The 25599-nt window shown below is 40.4% G+C and overlaps 1 protein-coding gene across 2 annotated transcripts in view; it reads right to left on the bottom strand.

Moving 5' to 3' along the window:
- The window catches only part of STX12 (syntaxin 12), a 49182-nt gene that overhangs the window by 12090 nt on the left and 11493 nt on the right, over positions 1 to 25599 (bottom strand). The window contains exons 2-5 of one of the 2 annotated variants that reach the window (XM_032301045.1): positions 21469 to 21538; positions 17918 to 18017; positions 9342 to 9479; positions 1801 to 1844 (exon numbers count right to left, since the gene is read on the bottom strand). In XM_032301045.1, the coding sequence (XP_032156936.1) occupies positions 1801 to 1844; positions 9342 to 9479; positions 17918 to 18017; positions 21469 to 21538 (352 nt within the window). The remainder of the gene's footprint in view (positions 1 to 1800; positions 1845 to 9341; positions 9480 to 17917; positions 18018 to 21468; positions 21539 to 25599) is intronic. The other variant, XM_032301046.1, reaches the window with a different exon arrangement.

Here is a 25599-nt window from a genome sequence, read left to right as displayed (position 1 = left end):
TTTTTTGAGACGGAGTTTCACTCATGTTACCCAGGCTGGAGTGCAATAGCGCGATCTCGGCTCACCACAACCTCCGCCTCCTGGATTCAGGCAATTCTCCTGCCTCAGTCTCCTGAGTAGCTGGGATTACAGGCACGCACCACCATGCCCAGCTAATTTTTTTGTATTTTTAGTAGAGATGGGGTTTCACCATGTTGACCAGGATGGTCTTGATCTCTTGACCTCGTGATCCACCCGCCTCAGCCTCCCAAAGTGCTGGGATTACAGGCTTGAGCCACCGTACCCGGCTAATTTTTGTATTTTTAGTAGAGATGGGTTTTCACCATCTTGGCCAGGCTGGTCTCCAACTCCTGATCTCAGGTGATCCACCCACCTCAGTTTCCCACAGTGCTGGGATTACAGGCTTGAGTCACCATGCCCCACTGCCTCTTTTTTTTCAAGCATTTAAAAGGAAGACATATTGCTTATTATACTAGATATAAAACACTTTAAAATTCCATTATTGGCTGGGCATGGTGGCTCACGCCTTTAATCTCAGCAATTTGGGAGGCTGAGACAGGCGGATCACGAGGTCAAGAGCTCGAGACCAGCCTGACCAATATAGTAAAACTCTGTCTCTACTAAACATACAAAAATTAGCCAGGTGTGGTGGTGCATGCCTATAGTCCCAGCTACTCAGGAGGCTGAGACAGGAGAATCACTTGAACTTGGGAGGCAGAGGTTGTAGTGAGCCGAGATCATGCCACTGCACTCCAACCTGGGCGACAGAGTGAGACTCCCACCTCAAAAAAAAAAAGAAAAAAGAAAAAAAAAAAGAAATTCCATTATTATGTGTTTTCCCAACAATATCATAACTTCACTTCTACAATGTTTAAAGAATGTCCTCTACATGCCAGAGATACAAAACTAAGACAGAGTCCCTAGGCTTTTGAGGTGCTCATAGTATAGTGGGAAGGGATGGATGTATATCTAGGCTAAAACACATCAAGTTCTGAACTAATACCACCAATAAACCTCTATGGGACTAGTTTGGAAACGTTAAGAACATCATTCAGAGATGGGCATTTTGCTCACGCCTGTAATTCCAGTACTTTGGGAGGCTGAAGTGGGCAGATCACAAGGTCAGGAGATCAAGACCATCTTGGCAAACATGGTGAAACCCAATCTCTACTAAAAAAAAATACAAAAAATTAGCCAGGTGTGATGGTGGGCACCCATAGTCCTAGCTACTCGGAAGGCTGAGGCAGGAGAATCACTTGAACCTGGGAGGTGGAGGTTGCAGTGAGCTGAGATCACGCCACTGCACTCCCGGCTGGGCAACAGTGAGACTCCGTCTCAAAAAAAAAAAGGAACATCATTCAGATACAAATTGTCTGCTTTTCCTCTCAGTACTCCTAGAAAGCTGGGTTGCTTCCATTTTATAGATGAGTAAACAGAGACCCAAGAACTCTGAAGGGTTTTAATCTGAATTAGAGGTAAGATGACTTAGACCTCCTAATCTGTAGATGTGTGGGTTCATACTTATTCCTAGGGAGTCAAGCTCTCTACTTAACACATAGACATCAGTGGTTTCTTTGAATTTTTTATTCACCTTGAAATTATTCCTTCTATAACTCAAAGATCTTGGAAAAGCCCATGGTTTTGACTTTTTAATTTTATTCTGTGGATTATGTTATCCACCCCAGGTCCCCCTTTATTTTGCCCTCCATCTTTTTCATGAATTTTTAAAATTAAAAGAAGTATTAATGAGATAAATTCCCATCTCAATTATCCAGCAGGTTGTATGAATAATTCTATTACCTGTCAAATGAGACCAGCTGCTCCTCTCTTTGCCTCTCTTCTGCCTAGAAAGTAGATGGCATTATTGCTGCTGTCATCCAGAAACATGTCACAGACAGACATACAAAACAAGGGCTTTCTTAGCACAATATAAAGTAGCAATATCCTTTGACACCAACAGAATCTGTAAGATGACACTGGACTCTGGCAATCTGTCTCAACTAAGCAATGGGTATAAAGTGGTTGAAGAAAATCTGCATTCCCGTTTGAGTCCAGAAGAGAAACCATACTGAAAAGGGTGGAGAATAATATGGGTAAGGGAGAGGGCTAAAAATAAAAATAACAACAAGAAAATATTTTAAAATTTGGGGGGAGGTAGATTAAGAGAAGTTGAAACCTGGTAAGAAAACATTTCAGACCATATAAAAAGATTTTAAATGGACATAGCATATTAGGTACTAAAGCAGACTCACTTCAAAAATCAGTCTAATGTAAATGGTGTTATCTTTTTTTCTCCTAAGGTTTTTTTTTTTTTTTTTTAACTGAGGTGTGGTAAGGAGATCTTTGAGAAAGTTGCTAATCAATCATCAATATATATTAAACTCTGGAGAGACGGGACTTAGCATAAATACATATAAACTAACCTTTCTTTTCTTTTTCTTTTGTCTTTTCTTTGTTTTTTTTTTGTTTTGTTTTGTTTTTTGAGATGGAATCTTGCTCTGTCACCCAGGCTGGAGTGCAGCGGCACAATCTCAGCTCACTCCAACCTCTGCCTTCTGGGTTCAAGCGATTCTTCTGCCTCAGCCTCCTGAGCAGCTAGGACTGCAAGTGCATGCCACCACGCCCACCTAATTTTTGTATTTTTAGTAGAGATGGGGTTTCACCATATTGGCCAGGCTGGTCTTGAACTCCTGACTTCGTGATCCACCCGCCTCAGCGTCCCAAAGTGCTGGGATTACAGGCGCGAGCCACAGCGCCCGGCCCACTAACTTTTATTTTCAAGAAGGCTGCTTCCAATCATGGCAGATTTTGACTTAACATAATTTATTGGGCACTTATTTTCTGTACATTATTTTGTTTAATTCTTACAATAACTCTGATTTACCACAGTCTCTTTGGCACAGAACATTTTTGAAAAATAGTCTTTCCAGTGGTAATTTATCTAATACTATTGAATTTTAAAAGTTAGGCCAGTGTTACTTTGAAAGGGAATTTACCAGGATTTTTGGCATTTGGTGTAAGACTAACAATTGAGCCTTTCAGGTGTTACTGTTTGATGAGAAAAAAGTATGCTTTCTAATCAAGCTATAAGAATAAATATTATTATTATAAAAATCAGTCTAATGCATGTATTACTTTTATTTTATTTTATTTTTTTTTTTTTTGAGACAGAGTTTCGCTCTTGTTACCCAGGCTGGAGTGCAATGGCGTGATCTCGGCTCACCGCAACCTCCGCCTCCTGGGTTCAGGCAATTCTCCTGCCTCAGCCTCCTGAGTAACTGGGATTACAGGCACGTGCCACCATGCCCAGCTAATTTTTTGTATTTTTAGTAGAGACGAGGTTTCACCGTGTTGACCAGGATGGTCTCGATCTCTTGACCTCGTGATCCACCCGCCTCGGCCTCCCAAAGTGCTGGGATTACAGGCGTGAGCCACCGCGCCCGGCCCATGTATTACTTTTATAATTTAAAAACAGGCTGGGCACGGTGGCTCACGCCTGTAATCTCAGAACTTTGGGAGGCTGAGGTAGGCAGATCACTGAGGTCTGGAGTTTGTGACCAGCCTGGCTATCATGGTGAAAACCCATCCTACTAAAATACAAAAATTAGCTGGGTGTGGTGGCAGGCACCTGTAATCCCGGCTACTGGGGAGGCTGAGGCAGGAGAATCGCCTGAACCCGGGTGGCAGACGTTGCAGTGAGTTGAGATCGCATCACTGCACTCCAGCCTGAGTGACAGGGCAAGACACTCTCTCAGAAAAAATAAATTAAATAAATAAATAAAAACAAAGAAAAAATGGTGAAAATCAATATATTGCCATTTTTAAAAAGCTTACCCTTTTTATAATAGCAACATAGGACAAGCAAAAGGAAGTGAATATCCACTCAGAGGAACACTATGGGGTTTTGTGTTTTTGTTTTTATTTTCACCTTTACCCCAGATCAAGAAGTAACACTTCCAGAGTCCTAAAAGCCCACTCGTGCTCTTCTCCAATTACAACTCCATCTCTCCCTTTTAAAATATCTATTATCTTGACTTTGTGAAAATCATTTTCTTGCATTTTAAGAGTAGTGAGATATATCCTTATTCAATATCATTTTGCCTGTTTTTTAACTTAAATGGAATTATATGGTTTATGTTCTTATTGTGTGTTTATATTGTATTACATGTATAATATATATATTACATTATATATTATGTATATTATATATAATTATATATATTATACATACATAGAAACATAAGAACAGTATAATTATGTACATATATGTATAACATATAGAACAATGTATATATAATATATAATACAATATAAATTATATATATTATACAATATGTTTATATATGTTGTACATATATAATATATATTGTATAATATATATGTTTGTATTCTTGTTAATACAGGTAGATAAAATGGCTCAAGGCAGTGGCATCAATTTGCACTAGTATTATTGTATTGTTCATCACTACACATTCACAGTATTTTAAAAGCCAATGTGGGCCAGGCACGGTGGCTCACGCCTGTAATCCCAGCGCTTTGGGAGGCTGAGGCGGGCGGATCACGAGGTCAGGAGATCAAGACCATCCTGGCCAACATGGTGAAACCCCCTCTCTACTTAAATACAAAAAATTAGCCAGGCAAAGTGGCGAGTGCCTGTAGTCCCAGCTACTTGGGAGGCAGAGGCAGGGGAATCGCTTGAACACAGGAGGTGAAGGTTGCAGTGAGCTGAGATTGGGCCACTATACTCCAGCCTGGCGACAGATCGAAACTCTGTCTCAAAAAAAAAAAAAAAAAAAAAAAAAAGCCAATGTGTCCTTAAAGCCATACAAGTTATTAATTAAATGTTGACCCCTCAATACACATCTTTCTACTATTACATATGGTGAAATGGCATATACAAATAAACTACTTCTGCTGCATAAAGAAATACAATGTTGGGGCCAGGCACGGTGGCTCATGCCTGTAATCTCAGAACTTTGGGAGGCTGAGGTGGGCAGATCACTGAGGTCAGGAGTCCAAGACCAGCCTGGCCAACATGGTGAAACTCCGTCTCTACTAAAAACACAAAAATTAGCTAGGCATGGTGGTGCACACCTGTAATCCCATCTACTAGGGAGGCTGAGGCAGGAGAATTGCTTGAACCCAGGAGGCAGAGGTTGAAGTGAGCTAAGATTGTGCCACTGCATTTCGGCCTGGGTGACAGAGCAAGACTCCATCTCAAAAAAAAAAAAGAAAAAAAGAAATACAATGTTTGTCTCCAGGAAACGCACTTGTATAATGGAACTGCAGGCTGAACTAGCCACTTTTTTTAGGGAATACCATTTTTACTTATGCAATATAGTTTTATAAGAACTTACTAAAAATGCATTTAAAAGCTTTAAAACTTTTATAAATGTATAAACTTTTCAGATGGGTATTTGGCAGACAACTTGTTGAAAGTAAGTATAAGCCTGTCACTTCAAGGAAAACAACAGACTGTGTTTGTTGCCAATGATAAAAATGTAGCATTAAAGTAAAAAAAAAAAAAAAAAGAATTTTGGAAGACTTGTATCTACCACTGTAGGAGTTTCCCAATAGTTAAAGACTTTTCTGGTGAAACTGATGGAAATATGTTTTTTTTTTAATATTGTAAAATAAAATATATCGACTTTTGGGAGACCTGCATAACTCAGGGAACCAATACTATCCAAATGATAAATACATGATGCTACAAAAATCATGCATGGATAAAAGATCCAATCTAAGTGTAACACAGACTGACAGATGTTAATGTAACAGAGTATGAAGTAATTATTATGGTTTTTGATTCTACAATGTAACTTTTGTCAAGTTTGATGTAGTATCAAAGAAGAGTATCAACAACGATCTGAAAAGGTTATAAAAATATTCCTTTTCCAATTGTATATTTCTGCCAGCTTGGATTTTCTTCAGATACTTCAACCAGAACAACCTATCACAACAGACTCAATATAGCAGCAGCTACAATCCCAGACGATAAAAGCTGAGAGTTCATCACCACTAGACCTGCCTCACATGAAGTGCTAAAGGGAGTTCTTCAAGCTGAATGAAAAGCATGCTAATTAGTAAAATGAAAACATATGAAAGTATAAAATTCACCGGTAAAAGTAAGTACATAGTCAAATTCAGAATATTCTAATACTGTAATGGTGGTATATAAATCATTTACATCTTTAGTGTGGAGGTTAAAAAACAAAAGCAGCTATGAAAATCTAGCTGCCTTCTGGTAAGCCAGACACTTAAAAAATGTCTGTATTTGCAAAAATATGTCTGTATTTGCAAAAAAAGTCTGTATATGCAAAAATATCACTTATGTATTTGCAAAAATGAAAATACTACTACTCTGCCCATTAATTTTTTTCTTGGAAACACAATTTTTTAAAATTAAAAATCTGGTTTAATTCCTTCTTTCCCTATGTGCATAAAAAATCTAATTTATATTCATATACGTAATGAGTATATTATTTATAAATGAATAAACATCTAAAATTTTTCTCAGTTTTAATTTCTAATACAGTATACATTAATAGATATGACTCATATAAACAAAACTTCTTTGGGGTCTGATATGGTTTGACTCTGTGTCCCCACCCAAAACTCACCTTGAAATGTAATAATCCCTACGTGTCAACAGCGAGACCAGATGGAGAAAATTGAATCACAGGGACAGTTTTTCCCACGCTGTTCTCGTGATAATGTGTGAGTTCTCACAACATCTGATGGTTTTTATAAGGGGCTTCCCCTTTCACTGGGTACTAATTCTCTCTCCTGCTGCCCTCTGAAGAGGTGCCTTTCAACATGACTATAAGTTTCTTGAAGTCTCCCCAGCCATGTGTAACTGTGAGTCAATGAAACCTGTTTCCTATATAAATTACCCAGTCTTGGGCAGTTTTTTTTTTTTTTTTTTGAGACAGTCTCACTCTGTCACCCAGGCTGGAATGCAGCGGTGTGGTCTCAGCTCATTGCAACCTCCACCTCCCGGGTTCAATCAATTCTGTTGCCTCAGCTTCCCAAGTAGCTGAGATTACGGGTGCCTGCCACCATGCCCAGCTAATTTTTTGTATTTTCAGTAGAGACGGGGTTTCACCATGTTGGCCAGGCTGGTCTTGAACTCCTGACCTCATGATCGCCTCCCTCGGCCTCCCAAAGCACTGGGATTACAGAGGTGAGCCACCGTGCCTGGCCTTGGGCAGTTCATTATAGCAGTGTGAGAACGGACTAATACAGGGTCCTTAGTAATTTTTTTTTTTAAGATTCAAGAACAGAACTTAATGATTTTTAAGAGTGTAATGGGGCCCTGAGATCAAAAAGTTTGATAATTTTTGTTCTATTTTATCTTTTTCATATTGATTCATGGGAATTCTTTATGTATTCTAAATGCTAGTTCTTTGCTGTTAAACAAATATAGCAATGTCTTCTCCCTGTCTGTGACTTGTCTTTTCACATATACCACTGTTTTTGTTCTTCATTTCTTTCTGCTTTTCAGACTTTCCATCTGAGATCACTTTCCTTTCACCTGAAATACATTCTTTAGAATTTCCTTCAGTAAGGTGTGCTGATAGAAAACTCACTTTTGATTGAAAATGTCTTTAGCCCTCATTCTTGACATATATTTTCACTGGGTTTAGAGTCCTAGGTAGACAGTTATTGTCCTTCATTAACATTCAAGATAGCACTCTACTTCTGGCTTCCACTGTTGTTGAGAAGTCAACTGCCAATCTAACTATTTTATCTTTGAAGGTATTCTATTGTTTTTCCAGCTATCTTTATGACTTTTCTCTTTGTCTCTGTTTTGAAATTTGTCTTTGATGTATCTAGATTAGAGATTTCATTTATCCTGCTGGGATCTGTTAGGTTTCTTGAAACTGTAGGCTAGTGTTTTTCATAAGTTCTGGAGATTATCAGTCATTATTTCTTCAAATATCACCTTTGTTCTATGTTTGCCCTATTCTCATTCTATAACTCCAGTTAAAACCACATTCGATCTTTTTACTCCATTCTCCAATTCTCAGAATCTTTCTTCCATATTTAACCTCTTACCCCCATGCTACATGCTGGATAATATCTTCTAACCAATTTTCTAGTTAAACCACCCATCCACTAAATTTTTAAGTTTCCATATTATATCTTTTCATTTTAGAAATTCTTTTTTTGCCGGGTGTGGTGGCTCACGCTTGTAATCCCAGCACTTTGGGAGGCTGAGGCGGGTGGATTACCTGAGGTCAGCAGTTCAAGACCAACTTGGCCAACATGGTGAAACCCCGTCTCTTAAAAAAAAAAAAAAAAGAAATTCTTTTTTTTTTTTTTTGAGACGGAGTTTCGCTCTTGTTACCCAGGCTGGAGTGCAATGGCGCGATCTCGGCTCACCGCAACCTCCGTCTCCTGGGTTCAGGCAATTCTCCTGCCTCAGCCTCCCGAGTAGCTGGGACTACAGGTGTGCGCCACCATGCCCAGCTAATTTTTGTAGTTTTAGTAGAGACGGGGTTTCACCATGTTGACCAGGATGGTCTCGATCTCTTGACCTCGTGATCCACCCGCCTCGGCCTCCCAAAGTGCTGGGATTACAGGCGTGAGCCACCGTGCCCGGCTCATTTTAGAAATTCTTTTGACACCTTTTCAAAGCTTTCTGTAGTTTCCTGCAGAGGTTTTCAGCCTTTTATGTCTTTAAACACAATGAATATAGTTGTCTTATAATTCTAATATACAAAGTCTTTGCAGGTATGTTTCACTTCACTATTGTTTCTACATAATAAGAATAATTCTTATTCAGAGTAATTTGTTTCTTTGTATACATGGTTATTATTAGTGAATGGTACTTACTGCCCTAGAAAAATTATTTGGGAGTATTATTTCAGCATTAAGATAAATGTGCCTTTCTACAGAAGGAATTTGTGTTTGCTTCTACCCAGCACATAGGTGGCTTTACCAGTCCAGGACCACTAAACCATTCAGATAGGATGAATTTGAGCAGAAAATCTGTCTGAAGAAGGTTATTTTGTGGTGCAAACTACTGTCTGGATTTCTCCTCCCTCCTGCCCTCCTCCATCTGCTCAGTTCAGTGCTAATGTAATCTTTTTGCAATCTGCTGGGGGAAAGGAGAGCTTACTTTTGACTTGATATTCTAAGGATACAGTCTTTTAGGGCCCAGTTTAATCTGAGTTGTATTTTCTTATATTCTCTACCTTGCGTGGACCTTTGGCTTTGACTTTTATCCTCCTCATGCCATGAGGATATCAAAACTGAAGTTCAAGTTTGCCTTCAGTAACAAACTTGGGAAAGAACATTCTGAAATTGCAAAGGTTTTCTTTTGGGAATCAACTTACAGAAAGACGAGATCCAGCTCTCGCTCTGGCAATACTCTCCTTTTCCTTTTCGGATACTCTTCTCTGCACAGCTTGGAAATTGTTTAAGGCTGCAGAGAAGTCATTCATGAGGCGTTCCTTCTGAAGTCTCTGCTGGCGCTAAGGAAATTAAGCAACAACTTGAGATTTCATATTAACCCAGAATCATTTGTTTTTAATTTCCCTTAAAAGCAAAATTATACCCTTAAAGATTTCCAACTAGAAAAATGATTATAAAATAGTCTCTTCCTTAAATTGATACATTTGCTCTTTGCTAGCTCAAATCCCTGGTTAATACTATGGACCAAGTCAAAATTTTTCTTCTTTCATTCTGACAAACCTGGGAACTGGGTTGCATTTAACCTTTTTTTTCTTCTTCTTCTTTTTATTGAGACAGAGTCTTGCTCTGTTGCCCAGGCTGGAGTTCAGTGTCATGATCTCAGCTCACTGCCAACCTCTGCCGTCCAGGTTCAAGCAATTCTCATGCCTCAGCCTCCCAAGTAGCTGGGATTACAGGTGCCTTCCACCAGGCCTGGCTAATTTTTAGTAGAGATGGGGTTTTGCCATGTTAGCCAGGCTATTCTCAAATGCGGGACCTCAGGTGATCTACTGCCTTGGCCTCCCAAAGTGCTGGGATTACAGGTATAAGCCATTGCACACACTCTGCATTTAACTTCTAAAGTAATCTCCAAAGAGCTGCAATTCAGAATTTTGGTGCCCTGGAGAATCTAAAAGAGAATAAATACCTTTGGACTCCAACTGAACCCAAACAGAGATTGGTTTTGGCTAACACATTAAAACCCTATTCATCTACATTAAGTTCACAGTTTCCCTGAAAACTGTAGAATCATTTCACAGGCTATTTTTAGTGAAGGGTTTAAAATCTTTGAGACCTTGATAAGTACTTTGTTTATCTAAAGACATACCTCTACTAAGATGTTACCTATGTCTTAAAAAACACATGCTGAGGTTGGGCACAGTGGCTTATGCCTGTAGTCCTAGCACTTTGGGAGGCTGAGACAGGTGGATCACTTGAGCCCAGGAGCTCGAAACCAGCCTGAGCAACATGGCAAAACTCCATCCCTACAAAAAATACAAAAATCAGCCAGGTGTGGTGATGTACATCCGCTACTCAAGAGGCTGGGGCAGGAGGATCATATGAGCCTGGAAGGTTGAGGCTGCAGTGAGCTGAGATCCTGCCAGGTACTACAGCCTGAGAAGAGTGAGACCCTGTCTCAAAAAATAAAGCAAAACAAAACAACACACACACACACACACACACACACACACACACCCCCACACACCCCACATACTGACAGCATTTGTCCTGTTCAAAGAACACAGAAGTAAAAACTCACCCCTCACCTCAAATCGCTTACCATCTATTTGTAAATAAAGGATATAGACAGACAAGTAACAAAGTCATAATAAATAACTGCTATATCCTATTAGGACTATAGAGAGTTCAGAGACAGGAATAATCAATAAGAACTCAAGTTGTCAAGAAAGGTGGACAGTGAAGTAAGAGGAAGGCATGAATAAGCAGAAAGAAGGGGTAAGGCAAATCCAAGCAAGAGAACAGTGTGAGCAAAGGCATGGTGGCAGAATTTCAAGAGGATCTCTAGGCAGATAGTTTGGCTGAAACTACAGGTTTAGTAATGAGAGTAGCTAAAAAACAAAGTTGGAAAGGTAAGAAAGGGGCCAACCATAGCAGGTTTTAAATGTCAAGCTAGGCTGAGCGCAATAGCTCACACCTGTCATCCCAGCACTTTGGGAAGCTGAGGTGGGTGGATCACTTGAGGTCAGGAGTTCAAGAACATCCTGGCCAACATGGTGAAACCCTATCTCTACTAAAAATACAAAAAATTAGCCAAACATGGTGGCAGGCACCTGTAATCCCAGCTACTTGGGAAGCTGAGGCAGGAGAAACACTTGAACCAGGAGGGAGAGGTTGCTATGAACCGAGATTGTGCCACTGCACTCCAGGCTGGGCAACAAGAGCAAAACTTGGTCTTAGAAAACAAAACAAAATGCCAAGGTAATAAGTCTGGGGTTCAACTTCTTTTTTTTTTTTGAGACGGAGTTTCGCTCTTGTTACCCAGGTTGGAGTGCAATGGCGCGATCTCGGCTCACTGCAACCTCCGCCTCCTGGATTCAAGCAATTCTCCTGCCTCAGCCTCCTGAGTAGCTGGGACTACAAGAGTGCGCCACCACACCCAGCTAATTTTTGTATTTTTGGCAGAGATGGGTTTCACCATGTTGACTAGGATGGTCTCGATCTCTTGACCTCGTGATCCACCCGCCTCGGCCTCCCAAAGTGCTGGGATTATAGGCATGAGCCACCACGCCCAGCCTGGGGTTCAACTTATAAAGAAAAAGGAGTAATGAAGATCTTTGAGCAGTAAATGTGATGGGTACAAAATAGTAATTTAGAAAAATTAGTCTGTGATGGTATAAAAAGTGGAATAGATACTTGTATTGGTGTCAGTCTTGGATAAGTAATTTTAAAAAAAAGCAAAAAAAGTGGAATAGAAAAAAGAAACAAGTCAAACAGATTACCAATTCAATAGTCTAAATTTAAAGTTAGGAGGGCACAGTATCAGTAATAAGATCACAAAGAAATAAATTTAAGAAACATTTTGACTGGTGGTAGGGAAAGAAGGAAGATAAAGTCAAGAAGGACTGAAATTTCAAACCTGGGAGAATGATGGTTATATTAAAAGGAAATTTAGATGGGAACCTTTTTTCTTCTGAGATTTTTATTTGCGCATAAACAAAATTATAACAATAAGGGGGAGGACATAATTCCCTAACCTTACCATGCAAAAATATTACCATTTTTAAAAGTACATCACAAACATTTTCTATGTTACCGAGCTCTTCACAATTATGATCTCTCTCTCTTATTTTTTGATACAGGGTCTTGCTCTGTTACCCAAGCTGGGGTGCAGTGGTGCGATCTCGGCTTACTGCAGCAATCCTCTCACCTCAGCTTCCTGAGTAGCTGGGACTACAGATGCGTGCCACCAAGCCTGACTAATTTTTGTGGAGATGTTGCCCAGGCTGGGTCTCGAACTCCTGTACTCAAGCAATCCACCCACCTTAGCCTCCCAAAGTGCTGGGATTACAGGTGTGCACCACTGCGCCCAGCCATGATCTTTAACTGTTACATATATTCCATCAAGTTCACCTAAATCTTATGTAAATATTCCCTCTAGATTTTTCCCAGTTATTAAATATTATAAAGTTAAAGTGAGCCCAATGTAAAAGCTAATATTTATATAGTGCTTACATTGTACCAGTTCCACTCTAAGTGCTTTATATAATAATTCATTTACCTATACAACGACCTATAAATTACGCATTATTAGTATCCCAACTTTACATGTCAGAGAACCAAAGTACCACAGAGGTAATGTAATTTGCCCAGGATCACACAGTAAGTGACAAAAATGGATTTAAATTCAAGAAATTTGGGTCCAGAGTGTGTATATATATATATATATATATATATATATATATATATATATAGAGAGAGAGAGAGAGAGAGAGAGAGAAAGAGAGAGAGAAAGAGAGGGAGCGAGCGTGTGTGTGTGTGTGTGTGTGTGTGTGTGTGTGTTTACCTTCAGAATTATTTTTCCCCCTTAGGACTAATTTGCATGAATGAGAATATTAGGTCAAAAGACACAAACTTTTCTGTAACAGTAAATATTGTCAATAAACTTAGTTAAGGGGTTTGGGTAAAACGTGAAAAACTCAGTATAAGACCAAGTTTTATGTGAAAGTAGTTTATTTCAGGAGGAGATGTCAGAACATGAATTGAACATATGGGCCAAGTACTTAGAGGTGTAGGGGTTATGTTGGAAAAAGATCTGGAGGTCATGATCATGAAGGTGAAAGGGAGGTCATAAAAGCAGGTGACTCCTGAGGGAGAAAGCACACAGTGAAAGAATTTAAGGATCAATGTCACAACCTTGGGGCATGCCCGCTATTAAGAGGATATGGAGTCTAGGAAGGAGGCTGAGACTCAACCTGGGGATCTCCAGAGTTGGGGGACAGAATGAAAGAGAATCATGGCAAGAGAAAAGTTTCAGTGCAGACAGGATAGCCAAGAGGATCAAAGGAAACAGAAAAAAAAAGTGAATAGGCCCAGCATGGTGGCTCACGCCTGTAATCTCAGAACTTTGGGAGGCCAAGGCAGGCGGATCACTTGAGTTCGGAAGTTCACGACCAAGCTGGCCAGCATGGCGAAGCCCTGTCTCCATTAATAATACAAAAATTCATGTGGTGATGTGTGCCTGTGGTCGCTGCTCCTTGGAAGTCTGAGGCAGGAGAATCACTTGAACCCGGGAGGCAAAGGTTGCAGTAAGCCGAGATTGCACCACTGTACTCCAGCCTCAGTGACAGTGAAACAGTGTCTCCAAAAAAAAAAAAAAAAGTTAATAAAAAACTTTTTACAAAGGGCCAGGTGTGATAGTTCATGCCTGTAATTCCAGCACTTTGGGAGGCCGAGGAGGGAAGACTGCTTGAGCCCAGGAGTTTGAGCAGCCTGAGAAACACAGCAAGACTCTGCCTCTATAAAAAATTTAAAAGTAGCTGGGTGTGGTGGCACATGCCTGTGGTCCCAGCTACTTGGAAAGCTAAGGTGGGAGGATCACTTGAGCCTGGGAGGTTGAGGCTACAGTGATACAGTGAGCCATGATTGCACCATTCCACTGCATGTCAGCCTGGACAACTGAGTGAGACCCTGTCTCAAACAAACAAACAAAAAAAACCTCAAAAGCCACTGGACTGTGTAACTAGATCAATGATGACAGTATGTAAGTACGGAAAAAAAACTTAAAGTAGGAGTATGGTTTGATGTATAAGACAGCAGTGAAAAGATGGGTGATGGGGATAAGATTAATTAGATGAGAAAAGAGTAGAAAGACAAAAGGATACTGAGCATAACAAGAGGAGGGGAATCAAGGAATTCAGTTTCACCAGAGAGAATATGTTTATAGATCTATTTTGTGTTCTTATTTATTTATTTATTTATTTATTAAATAAAGATGGGGTTTAACCATGTTGGTCAGGCTGGTCTTGAACTCCTGACCTCAGGTGATCCGCCCTCCTTGGCCTCCAAAGTGCTTGGATTACAGGCGTGAGGCACCACGCCCGCCTATGTTGTGTTCTTAATGATCCAAGATAATGGAAAGGAATGACAACATGCATAATCCAAAAATAACTTCTATTTGGTTTTGAAAGACATTTGATGAATTTTGTTTTGGTAGCACTTTTGATTTTCTATTTCTATTTTGCTTAGGCTACTAGTTAACTCTTAAATACTTTCACTACTCTCATCAGACCCTTCGACTCCTTTTTTATTACTATGAAAACTATCTACAAGTGTATATTCCCTAAGTGCATGGTTGGGAGGAAGAAACAGGTAATTTGGCAGCAATTTGGAGTCTTAGATGACAAGGGGGAAATGCCCCACAACTGAAACATCAGCATGAGTAACAATTAGAACAAACAGTCCATATATAGACAACCAAAGGGTAACTACTTCGTAGCAGGATGACAAAGTATTTTGTCCTCTCTTTTCTGCAAGTGGGGGCCGAAATTCCAGATACACTACATGGAACAGTTTATCAGGTTAAACTAGTGCTTTTGAATTTTTTTTTTTTTTTTGACAGAGATTTACAATAAGAATTTAACATCATGGGCTGGGCACTGGGTTCACGCCTGTAATCCCAGCACTTTGGGAAGCCTAGCTGGGGAGATTACCTGAGGTCAGCAGTTAGAAAGTAGCCTGGCCAAAATTGCAAAACCCTGTCTCTACTAAAAATATAAAAATTAGCCAAGCGTGGTGGTGGGTGCCTGCGATTCCAGCTACTTGGGAGGCTGAGACAGGAGTAAAGCTTGAACCTGGGAGGTGGAGGTTGCAGTGAGCCAATATCTTGCTACTGCACTCCAGCCTGGTGACAAAGCAAGACTCTGTCTCCAAAAAAAAAAAAAAAAAAAAAAAAGCGGGGCACAGTGGTTCATGCCTATAATCCCAGACTGTGGGAGGCCGAGATGGGTGGATCATCCTGGCCAACATGGGAAACTGTCTCTACCAAAAAAATACAAAAATTAGCTGGGCATGGTAGCGCACGCCTGTAGTCCCAGCTACTCAGGAGGCTGAGGCAGGAGAATCATTTGAACCAGGGAGTTGGAGGTTGCAGTGAGCCAAGATCGTGCCACTGTACTCCAGCCTGGCATGAATGAAACTCCATCTCAAGAAAAAGAATTTGACATCATGATCCATCCATATATATACACATGTATGTATGAAACAATAGTTTCATGTAACAATACTTACCATTATTACATAGTACAGATTCTGATACTTCTACTCTAAGTTTTTTAAAATTATGATCACAATACACAAAAATGATTTCATGTTCTACTAGCCACAACCCATATCTTGAAAAACAACTCAGGACAGGGAAGTTGAAAGGTTTTGTCTTCAGAGCCATCAGATATAGGACATTATCATTTAAAAAGTTCAATAATAATAAGCATTATGTGGCTGGGCGTGGTGACTCATCTGTAATCTTAGCACTTCGGGAGGCCGAGGTGGGCAGATCACGAGGTCAGGACTTTGTGATCAGCCTGACGAACATGGTAAAATCCTGTCTCAACTAAAAATACAAAATTTAGCTGGGTGTGGTGGTGCACGTCTATAATCCCAGCTACTCAGGAGGCTGAGGCAGGAGAACTGCTTGAACCCAGGAAGCAGAGGTTGCAGTGAGCCAAAACCATGCCACTGCACTCCAGCCTGGGCGACAGAGTGAGACTTTGTCTCAAAAAAAATAAAAAATTTTAAAAAAGCAATAAAGGCCAGGCACAGTGGCTCATGTCTATAATCCAGCACTTTGGAAGGCCAAGGCAGGAGGATTACTTGAGCCCAAGAGTTTGAGACTAGCCTGGACAACATAGCAAGACCCCCATCTCTACAAAAAATTTAAAAATTTGGCTGGGTGTGGTGGTGTGCACTTGTAGTCCCAGCTACTCAGGAGACTGAGGTGGCAGGATCCCTTGAGCCCAGGAATTCAAGGTTGCAGTTAGCTACGGTTCCCACTGCACTCAGACTGGGTGATAGAGTAATACCCTATCTCAAAAATAAAATAAAATTACAAAAGCAATAAAAGTTAAGTGCCCCCTGGCCGGGCAAGGTGGCTCATGCCTATAATCCCAGGACTTTGGAAGGCTGAGGCAGGTGGATCACCTGAGGTCAGCAGTTTGAGACCAGCTTGACCAATATGGAGAAACCCCGTCTCTATTAAAAATACAAAATTAGTCGGACTGTAGTGGTGCATGCCTGTAATCCCAGATACTCGGGAGGCTGAGGCAGGAGAATTGCTTGAACCCGGGAGGCAGAGGTTGCAGTGAGCCCAGATTGCGCCATTGCACTCCAGCCTGAGCAACAAGAGTGAAATTCCATCTCAAAAAACAACAAAAAATGTTTAAGTGCCCCCACAAATGATATAGAAGCTAAAAGCAAAACAGAATTATAATAGGAAGGTAGAAAGAAAAAATTTTTTTTACGGGAGACCTGAGGTAAATCATGAATGACAGGTACAAGAGTCAAGCCACAATGAAGGAGGGACGGAATGTGCCATTTTAAGGGAATAATGAATCTCAGTAAAAACTCTTGTGTTTCTAAAGAATTTAAATGGCCACTGAATAAAATGACTTGAAAAGAGAACCCTTTTTCCCTGAGCAGTTCCTTAACCTGCCTGACATCGTGAATAACTCATGAAGGTAGCCGCAAAACATGAAAGAAAGCTGTTTCATTAAAATTTACAGATAATGGATATAAAACAAACTAGGAAGGCTGGGCACTTGGCTCATGCCTATAATTCCATCATTTTGGAAGGCGGAGGCGGGACGATTGCTTGAAGCCAAGAGTTCGATACCAGCCTGAGAAACAAAGCAAGACCCTGTCTATACAAAAAAAAAAAACTGTTAACATTAGCTGGGTGTGGTGGTATATGCCTACAGTCATGGCTACTCAGGAGGCTGAGGGGAGAAGATTGCTTGAGCACAGAAGTGTGAGGCTACAGTGAGCTATGATTGCACCACTGCACTGTAGCCTGGGTGACAGAGGAAGACCCCATCTCTAAAATAACAACAATGATAAAAATAATAATAATTTTTTAAAAAATCAACCAGGAGAAAGGAGCAAGCCTACAAACAGAAAACAGCTAGCCAAACCCCAAAGACATACAAATGTTGAGATTCCTCTTCAGTTAAATCCATTTTATTAATATATTAATAATGTTATTAATAATAGCAGCAGCCACCATATATTGATTACCTACTAAATGCAGGCAACTTGCCACACCTGGTGTATACATTCTTTCTATTGCCACAACAGTCACATATCCCCCACTTTATGGAGAAGAAACTGAGGTGCAGAGGAAGTCTATCTAGAAACAAAGCCAACTTATTTTTTTTTTGTTTACTGCCTTTCTATTAACACAAAGTTCTTTCCTATTAATAAACAAAACAAAACAGAAAATACCAACCTGTTCAGAAGTAGATAAGGGAAGGGGCAAGGACCCTAATTCTTTCAGCAATTCATTTGTTTCCTTGGCGAGCTGATTTGTGGAGTGTTGTAACTGTTGCCTAAGAGAGAAAAGATATGTTTCAGGATGTTCTCACTTCTTGAGAGGGCTATACTCAGAACCGCTTTGTTTTCAGAGTGTCTCATAATGACGGGAATGAAGGGCCATTTGAAGAAATGAGTCCCTAGATGCCCAGGTTCACAACAAATTCCAGACATATTACCCAGGCAAACCCACTTCAAGGTACCTTCACTGAGCAGAAAGAATCTGCTTCAATAACCTGCTGAAGGAAGCACAGATCAGGGAAGAAAAGAAAAGCATGTCAGCAGTTCTGATAAAAATATAAAAAGAACAATTGCTGCCCACAGCTAAACCAAGTAGTTTAAACATACTGAACTCTCTTATTGTCCAGGAGTTCTGAATCGTTAAGTGTCTGTCACAGTCCACTGACTAGAGCTAGGCACAGATGGTTAGATGAAATGTGTATTGAAAGCATAGCTTCCTCCCTACTCTAGTGAACCACCTCCAAAGATCTAATCCCATGCTCTTGCTTAAAGCCAGCTCTTTTCCAGCCTTATCCTTGGCTTCCTATCTGCTCTTTATATCTGACATTCTGGCTCTTCTCTCCAAAACAAAGAAGCCCTACCTGTTTAAAAATACAAAAGGAGTACGGAGGAAGGGAAACTGCAGAGGAAAGAATATGTAGGGCCGGGCGCGGTGGCTCAAGCCTGTAATCCCAGCACTTTGGGAGGCCGAGGCGGGTGGATCGCGAGGTCAACAGATCGAGACCATCCTGGTCAACATGGTGAAACCCCGTCTCTACTAAAAATACAAAAACTTAGCTGGGCATGGTGGCGCGTGCCTGTAATCCCAGCTACTCAGGAGGCTGAGGCAGGAGAATTGCCTGAGCCCAGGAGACGGAGGTTGCGGTGAGCCGAGATCGCGCCATTGCACTCCAGCCTGGGTAACAAGAGCGAAACTCCGTCTCAAAAAAAAAAAAAAAAAAAAGAATATGTAACACAGTAAGTGGAACTGAAAGCAGAAATACAAAAAGCACTCCTTTCGTGTGTGGTTTCCTTTACTATTCAGCCATTTCTACAAAGGTTTTCTGGGAGAACAGTGAAACCACATGCTATGGTCTGAATGTCAGTGTCCCTGCAACATTCACATGTTGAAATCCTAATTCCCAAGGTGATAGTATTATGAGTAGGGGTCCTTCGGGGGGTGATTGGATCACGAGAGTAAAGACCTCATGAATAGAAGTAGTGCCCTTATAAAAGAGGCCCCAAAGAGCTGCCTTGCCTCTTCCACAAGTGTGGACACAGGAGGAAGGCGCCATCTATGAAAAAGCGGGCCCTCACCAGACACTGTATCTGCTAGTGCCTTGACACTGGACTTCCCAGCCTCCAGAACCATGAGAAATAAATTTGTTGTTTATAAACTATTCAGTTTATGGTATTTTGTTGTAGTAGCCCAAATGGGCTAACATACCACACTACTAATTATTAATATTTTGTTTGTTTGTTTTTTACTGCAAATAGGACTCCAGGGTTTTAAAAAAAAAAAAAAGGAGTCAAAAGCAAGAGGGACTCAATCAGGGGCTTGAACATCCCAGGCAGTACTAAAATATCCAGAGATATTTCATATTTCCCTAGAAAAAGCTCACAATAATAGTCATTCTCTCACCTCATACTGCCTAGGGCAGGAAACAAAAAATATTGCTCAGTATATTTTAAAGATAAAGAATAGCACTAAAAGCAGAAATGGAGCAGAAGAGGATGTGATACAAAGAATCAGAAGGCCCTACTATCAGTCTACTATTCTCTCCCTCAGATTCTCCCTGGGCCATTCTGAATACCTTTTGCTAATAATATATACGCAGTAGTCCCTCAGAATTCATGGGGGATTGGTTCCAGGGTCTCCTCCCTCCAAGTCCTTGATATAAAATTGCATAACATTTGCATAGAACCTATGCATACCCCTCCGTATAATTATTTTTTTTAATTATTATCATTATTTATTTATTTTTAGTTTTTTTTAGAGACAGGGTCTCGCTACGTTGCCCAGGCTGGAGTGCAGTGGCTATTCACAGGAGTGATCCCACTACTGATCAGCACGAGAGTTTTGACCTGCTCCGTTTCCCACCTGGGCCGGTTCAGTCCTCCTTAAGCAACCTGGTGGTCCTCTGCTCCCGGGAGGTCACCATATTGATGCTGAACTTAGTGTGGACACCCGATCGGCATATCGCACTACAGCCCAGAACTCCTGGACTCAAGAGATCCTCCAGCCTCAGCCTCCCGAGTAGCTGGGACTACAGGCACGTGCCATGGCGCCCGGCTATTATTATTTTTTGAGACGAAGTTTCGCTCTTGTTGCCCAGGCTGGAGGGCAATGGCATGATCTTGGCTCACCACAACCTCTGCCTCCTGGGTTCAAGTGATTCTCCTGCCTCAGCCTCCGGAGTAGCTGGGATTACAGGCATGCGCCACCATGCCCGGCTAATTTTGTATTTTCAGCAGAGATGGGGTTTCTCCATGTTGGTCAAGCTGGTCTCAAACTCCCGACCTCAGGAGATCCACCCACCTAGGCCTCCCAAAGTGCTGGGATTACAGGCATGAGCCACTGCGCCCGGCCTATATACTTTATTTTTTATCTTTATTTTTATTTTTTTGAGACAGAATCTCACTTTGGTGCCTAGGCTGGAGTGCGGTAGTGTGATCTCGGTTCACTGCAATCTCCGCCTTCTGGGTTCAAGCTATTCTCCTGACTCAGCCTCCCCAGCAACTGGGATTACAGGCGTCCGCCACCACTATTATTAGTAGATACAGGGTTTCACTGTGTTGGCCAGGCTGGTCTTGAACTTCTGACCTCAGATGATCCACCGGCCTTGGCCTCCCAAAGTGCTGGGATTACAGGCATGAGCCATTGCGCTGGGCCCCCCTTTTGTATATTTTAAATCATCTCTAGATTACTTATAGTACCTAGTACAATGTAAATACTATGTAAATCATTATTATACTGTATTTCAGTAATAATGACAAGGAAAAAAGTCTGTACATCTTCAGTAGAAATCTTTTTTTTCTGAATGTTTTCTATCTGTGCTTGGTTGAATCCACAGGTGCAGAAGGAATGGATATGGAAGGCTGACTGTGGCTGGAAATCCAATTAGACTAGATCATTAGGAGTCCTATGCCAACAAGGAAGCTTATTTAGACAGAGTTGTGAGCAGAGTAGTGTAACAGTGGTACAAGTTCCCTTCTTTACTTCCCTGAATTGTTCTGCTAAACTGCCCAAGAGGAGAAAGAACTACAATTCAAGGACTTTGAAAGGCAGTGGAGATCACAATCCATTAATATACTTTGTTGCCCCTCTTTTTAGATCCAACTATTACTTTATGACCCACTGCCTCTCACTCTGACTTCCCAGACCTGAAACCTAAGCTGCCATGCAGGAAGGACACTGTGTCCTCAAACGGCCTTCACAAAACCCAACCTTGTCAGGAAGTTACTCACAGATTTTCCTGTAGCTTGGTTGAGTCCTGCTTAGTTCCTAGCTGGCTCATCAAATTCTTTATCTGAGCAGCTGGGGAGATAGGAAGAAAAAGATTTATTTAAAAGAAAAATACATTCATCATGAGTACCCTACTTCTAAGCTCCCTGGTCTCTTCACACTCAGAATAAATATTAATACATGCAAACTAATAGAGACCATGCTATGATCAAAACCTTGACACACACATTCCTCCAAAAACTAATTACAAGGTTCACCTTTTTCCTGTAGAGTAACTATGTTACTAACTAGTAGGTGGTGGTTTTATCATCCCCCTAAAATTTGCTAATTTTTCTAGATCTCCCATTGCAATTGCTAAAATTTTCAACACCTTTAGAAGGGCCTCTAGGCCAGATATCAATTTGCAACAATTAAAAAAATCAAATCAAATACAATAATTCTTCTATAGCAAACGTTTTTGGAAAGACAATGTATATTTATTATTAATAATAGGTTACCAGCAATTGAGCACCTCTAAGTTCCAGGCACTATATACTAAGAGCTTCGTATATATTCTCTTACTAATTTTCACAACAGCAATCTCAAGTAGATATACCTTCATTTTGCAAGTAAGGAAATGTATTTAGAGAGGTTGAGTATTTTATATAAGCATATAAAATTAACGAAAAATCAAAAGAAAACAAAAAATAAATAAAGAAATAAAGAAATAAGAAGAGAACTAAAAAAAAAAAAAAAAAAGAAAAAATAAATAAATAAAATAAAATTAACAAGTAGCAGAGCAAAAAATCCAGTGCCAGGGACATCAGATTCCAACGGCTATGTTCTTTCAACTGTGCTCTCTATACCGCATTACAGTCGAATATATGGTTTTGTGCAGCCCTCTCTAGCTTTTTCTAGATATTTGCTAAGACTAGGAATGGCAATTTTTGAATCCTGGATGTTTAAGTCCCTATCCTAGACCAAGAAAGCAGAGATCCATGGGAACTGATCATCTATCAATAAGGAGGAATACTCTAACATCAGCCTGCCTAGGACTCTAAACACTTCTGTCCCTTACTGATTTCTGCAACAAGAATTGAGCCCTTCATTTCTTTTATGTCTTGCTTTCTATTTTCTTTTTCTGGTTACTGGGGAGGGTGGGGTAGATTTCTTCATTCATAGATGTTGGAAGTTAGTTACATGATTTCTTGTTCGCTTGCTTTCCAAGAGCATTCATTGTCTTCTATTACAAGTAGATGGAGTACAGAACATATGAATAGAGTACTCATTGTCCAGAGGAAACACACTTATCAACAAGTTTCAACAGAACTTCAAGAAGTAACATAACATAGTAAGTATATGGCTCTTCCAGCCAAATTCAACCTTCTTTGTGATAGCCCTTTCTATCCTCTCTAGATTAATGCCAGTTTCACTTGTGAAACATCAGCCTGCTAAATGACCGGCTCAGTGGAAGAAAATGAGGAAACTGATATATATTGTGTAATTTGTGAATATTATAGGGGCAATACACATATAATGCTCCCATGTCCAATAAGAATGAATCCTCACTTATTAGAATTTTGAAATTTAAAAATTAATTGTTCCAAATTCACTTTTTGGTAATGGTACTCTTTTTTTTTTTTTTTTTTTTTGAGACAGAGTCTCACTCTGTTGCCCAGGCTGGGTGCAGTAGCACAATCTCAATGCAACCTCCACCTCCCAGGTCCAAGTGATTCTCCTGCCTCAGCCTCCCAAGTAGCCAGGATTACAGCCATGCGTCACCACACCTGGCTAATTTTTTGAATTTTTAGTAAAGATGGGGTTTCTCCATGTTGGTCAGGCTGGTCTTGAACTCCCGACCTCAGGTAATCCTCCTGCCTTGGCCTCCCAAAGTGCTGGGATTACAGGTGTGAGCCACCACGCCTGGCTGGTAATGGTACTCTTAAAATAACAATATTTGGGGAACACAGTCATAATCTTGTCCCTAATTTGGTCACCAAGATTAGTAAAAAAAGTAAGCTAAAATTTATTGAGTACCAGTTACCTTTCAATAATGACATGCTAATAGCCCCTAAATCTGATAAGAAGCAATGATTAGGCAAAAATCTTCTAATTGATTGCTGGGTGCTTCTATTCCTAAACAGAAATGGAACAACTCAATCCTTAGTAGGACGTTATTTCTCCCTAACCAAAATTACTGCATTTGTTGGAGTTACAAAGCAAACATTTCCAGAGTCAAGTATATATAGGTTGGTAGCACTTCAGATTACGATTTCATCTTATTTTGAGACTATGTTTTCCTAACAAAAATGTGATTCCAATTTTATAACAGAAATACAGGATTCACTTAATTCAAAATTTGCCTTTTGACAAGACTTCCCTAAAAGATATCTATTCTACTAAGTGAGGGTTACCTACAGCTCAGTGGTTCCATAGAAAAACATAAAACACTATAATTTCTGCATTCTGCTAAGATAGCATTACGTATGACAACCACTTGTCTTCATCACTACCATGTGGTATGTCCTTCTTATCTAAGTCAAATAGGAATCAGGATACCACTAAAGCTATTAACTGGACAGCCATAAAAATAATTTATAAAAGAGGGCATGAATTCTCACTTACTGAGCATTTACTATGTACTAGACACTGGGCTTGACAAGCATTAACTTATTTGATTCCAACAACCCTTTTAGTAACTATTATTATTCCATTGTTGCATATGAGCACAATGAGGCTCGTGAGAGTTACAGAACTCACTCACTCATTCATTCATTCATTCATTCATTCATTCTGAGTAGAGTACCTACTCTACACTAGGACACTAAGTGTCCTAGAAGACACTTGTTTCAAGAGTCTTCTAAGGAAAAGAAACGGATAATAAACATATCAGGTAGTGATAAGTGGTATAAAGAGAAATAAATTCAGGTAAGGGCTGAAGTGACAGTGGTGGGCAGAGGATACTAGTAATATAGAGTGGTCAGAGGGACCTCTCTGATAAGGTGACACTGAGCAGAGATCCAAGGGAAGTGAAAGATCAAGCCACACAGCTATCGGGGGGAGTATTCTAGGAGAAGACGGTAGTCAGTACAAGGTCCCCAAAGCAAGAGTGCTTGGGCCAGGATGGCTAAAGCAGAGTGAGCAAGAGAGGGTTGAGAAGTGGCCAAGGAGGTAGTAGGGACACAGATTATATAGGGCCTTGCAAACAATTATTAGGACTTTGAGTTTTAATGAAATGGGAAATCACTGATAGGTTTTGAGAAGAGTGTCATTATAACCAGAATTCAAACCCAGGGCTAATGCCAATGGAATGTGCCACATTATATTCTCTCAAAGGCTGACTCTTACAGGAAAAAGAATGTAGTCACACAGGGCAGGCCTAGATTTCCCAGTGTTCCACTTAGCCCCACCCTACTTATCTGATACCTCCCTAACTTAATAGCTCTCTGCTCCAGATAGGCTGATGTCCTGGCTCTAACCTGCTCCCTTCCCCAGCTCCCTGGCATCTATGGGAATACTCCTCTATACTTACCAGAGTTCAGCAGAGTGCCAGGTACCCAGGTGATACATAATTAATTATTGATTGAGTTAGCCTCCCTTTTACATTTATGGCAATGTCTTTGAGGCAGAAGATTCGAATGAAGAATATAAGCTAGGAATAATGAGGACTGAAATCTAAGCCAGCCTTGATGACTAACTACATGCATGCCTCTAGGCAAGTCATTTCATTTGACTGGGTCTCTTTTTCACCAATTACAGATGATATTCAGATTTCACTGACATTTACTGAATACTTCAACTATTTGTGTCAGGTGTTTATTTTCTCTCATTAAATCCTTACAACTATGTGAAAAACTGATTTCTAAGTAGTCCCACCACTGCTCAATTCTAAAATTCAGTAACAGTGAAATCGCTCTAGTCCCAGAATTATGCTGTGTAACCAAGGAATACTTCTGCAACCCAGAAGTTTGGCTTAGAAAGGTTCCACCTGTGACTTAAAACTTCGCAAATGCAAGGACAAATAGGACTGGACTGAGTATATGCCTCTAGAAGGCAGGGACTGTATTCTACTCATTTTTGTGTATGTATAATCCCTCCTAACACACACATGCCCATCCAGAAAATGGCTGAATATATGATGACACATAACGGTA

Source organism: Sapajus apella, unplaced genomic scaffold, assembly GCF_009761245.1.
Source record: "Sapajus apella isolate SASKATOON/1434 unplaced genomic scaffold, GSC_monkey_1.0 scaffold43, whole genome shotgun sequence".
In the NCBI taxonomy this organism is placed as follows: Eukaryota; Metazoa; Chordata; class Mammalia; order Primates; family Cebidae; genus Sapajus; species Sapajus apella.
Note: the sequence above shows the minus strand (reverse complement) of the source record. Positions and strands in the feature narration are given on the sequence as shown.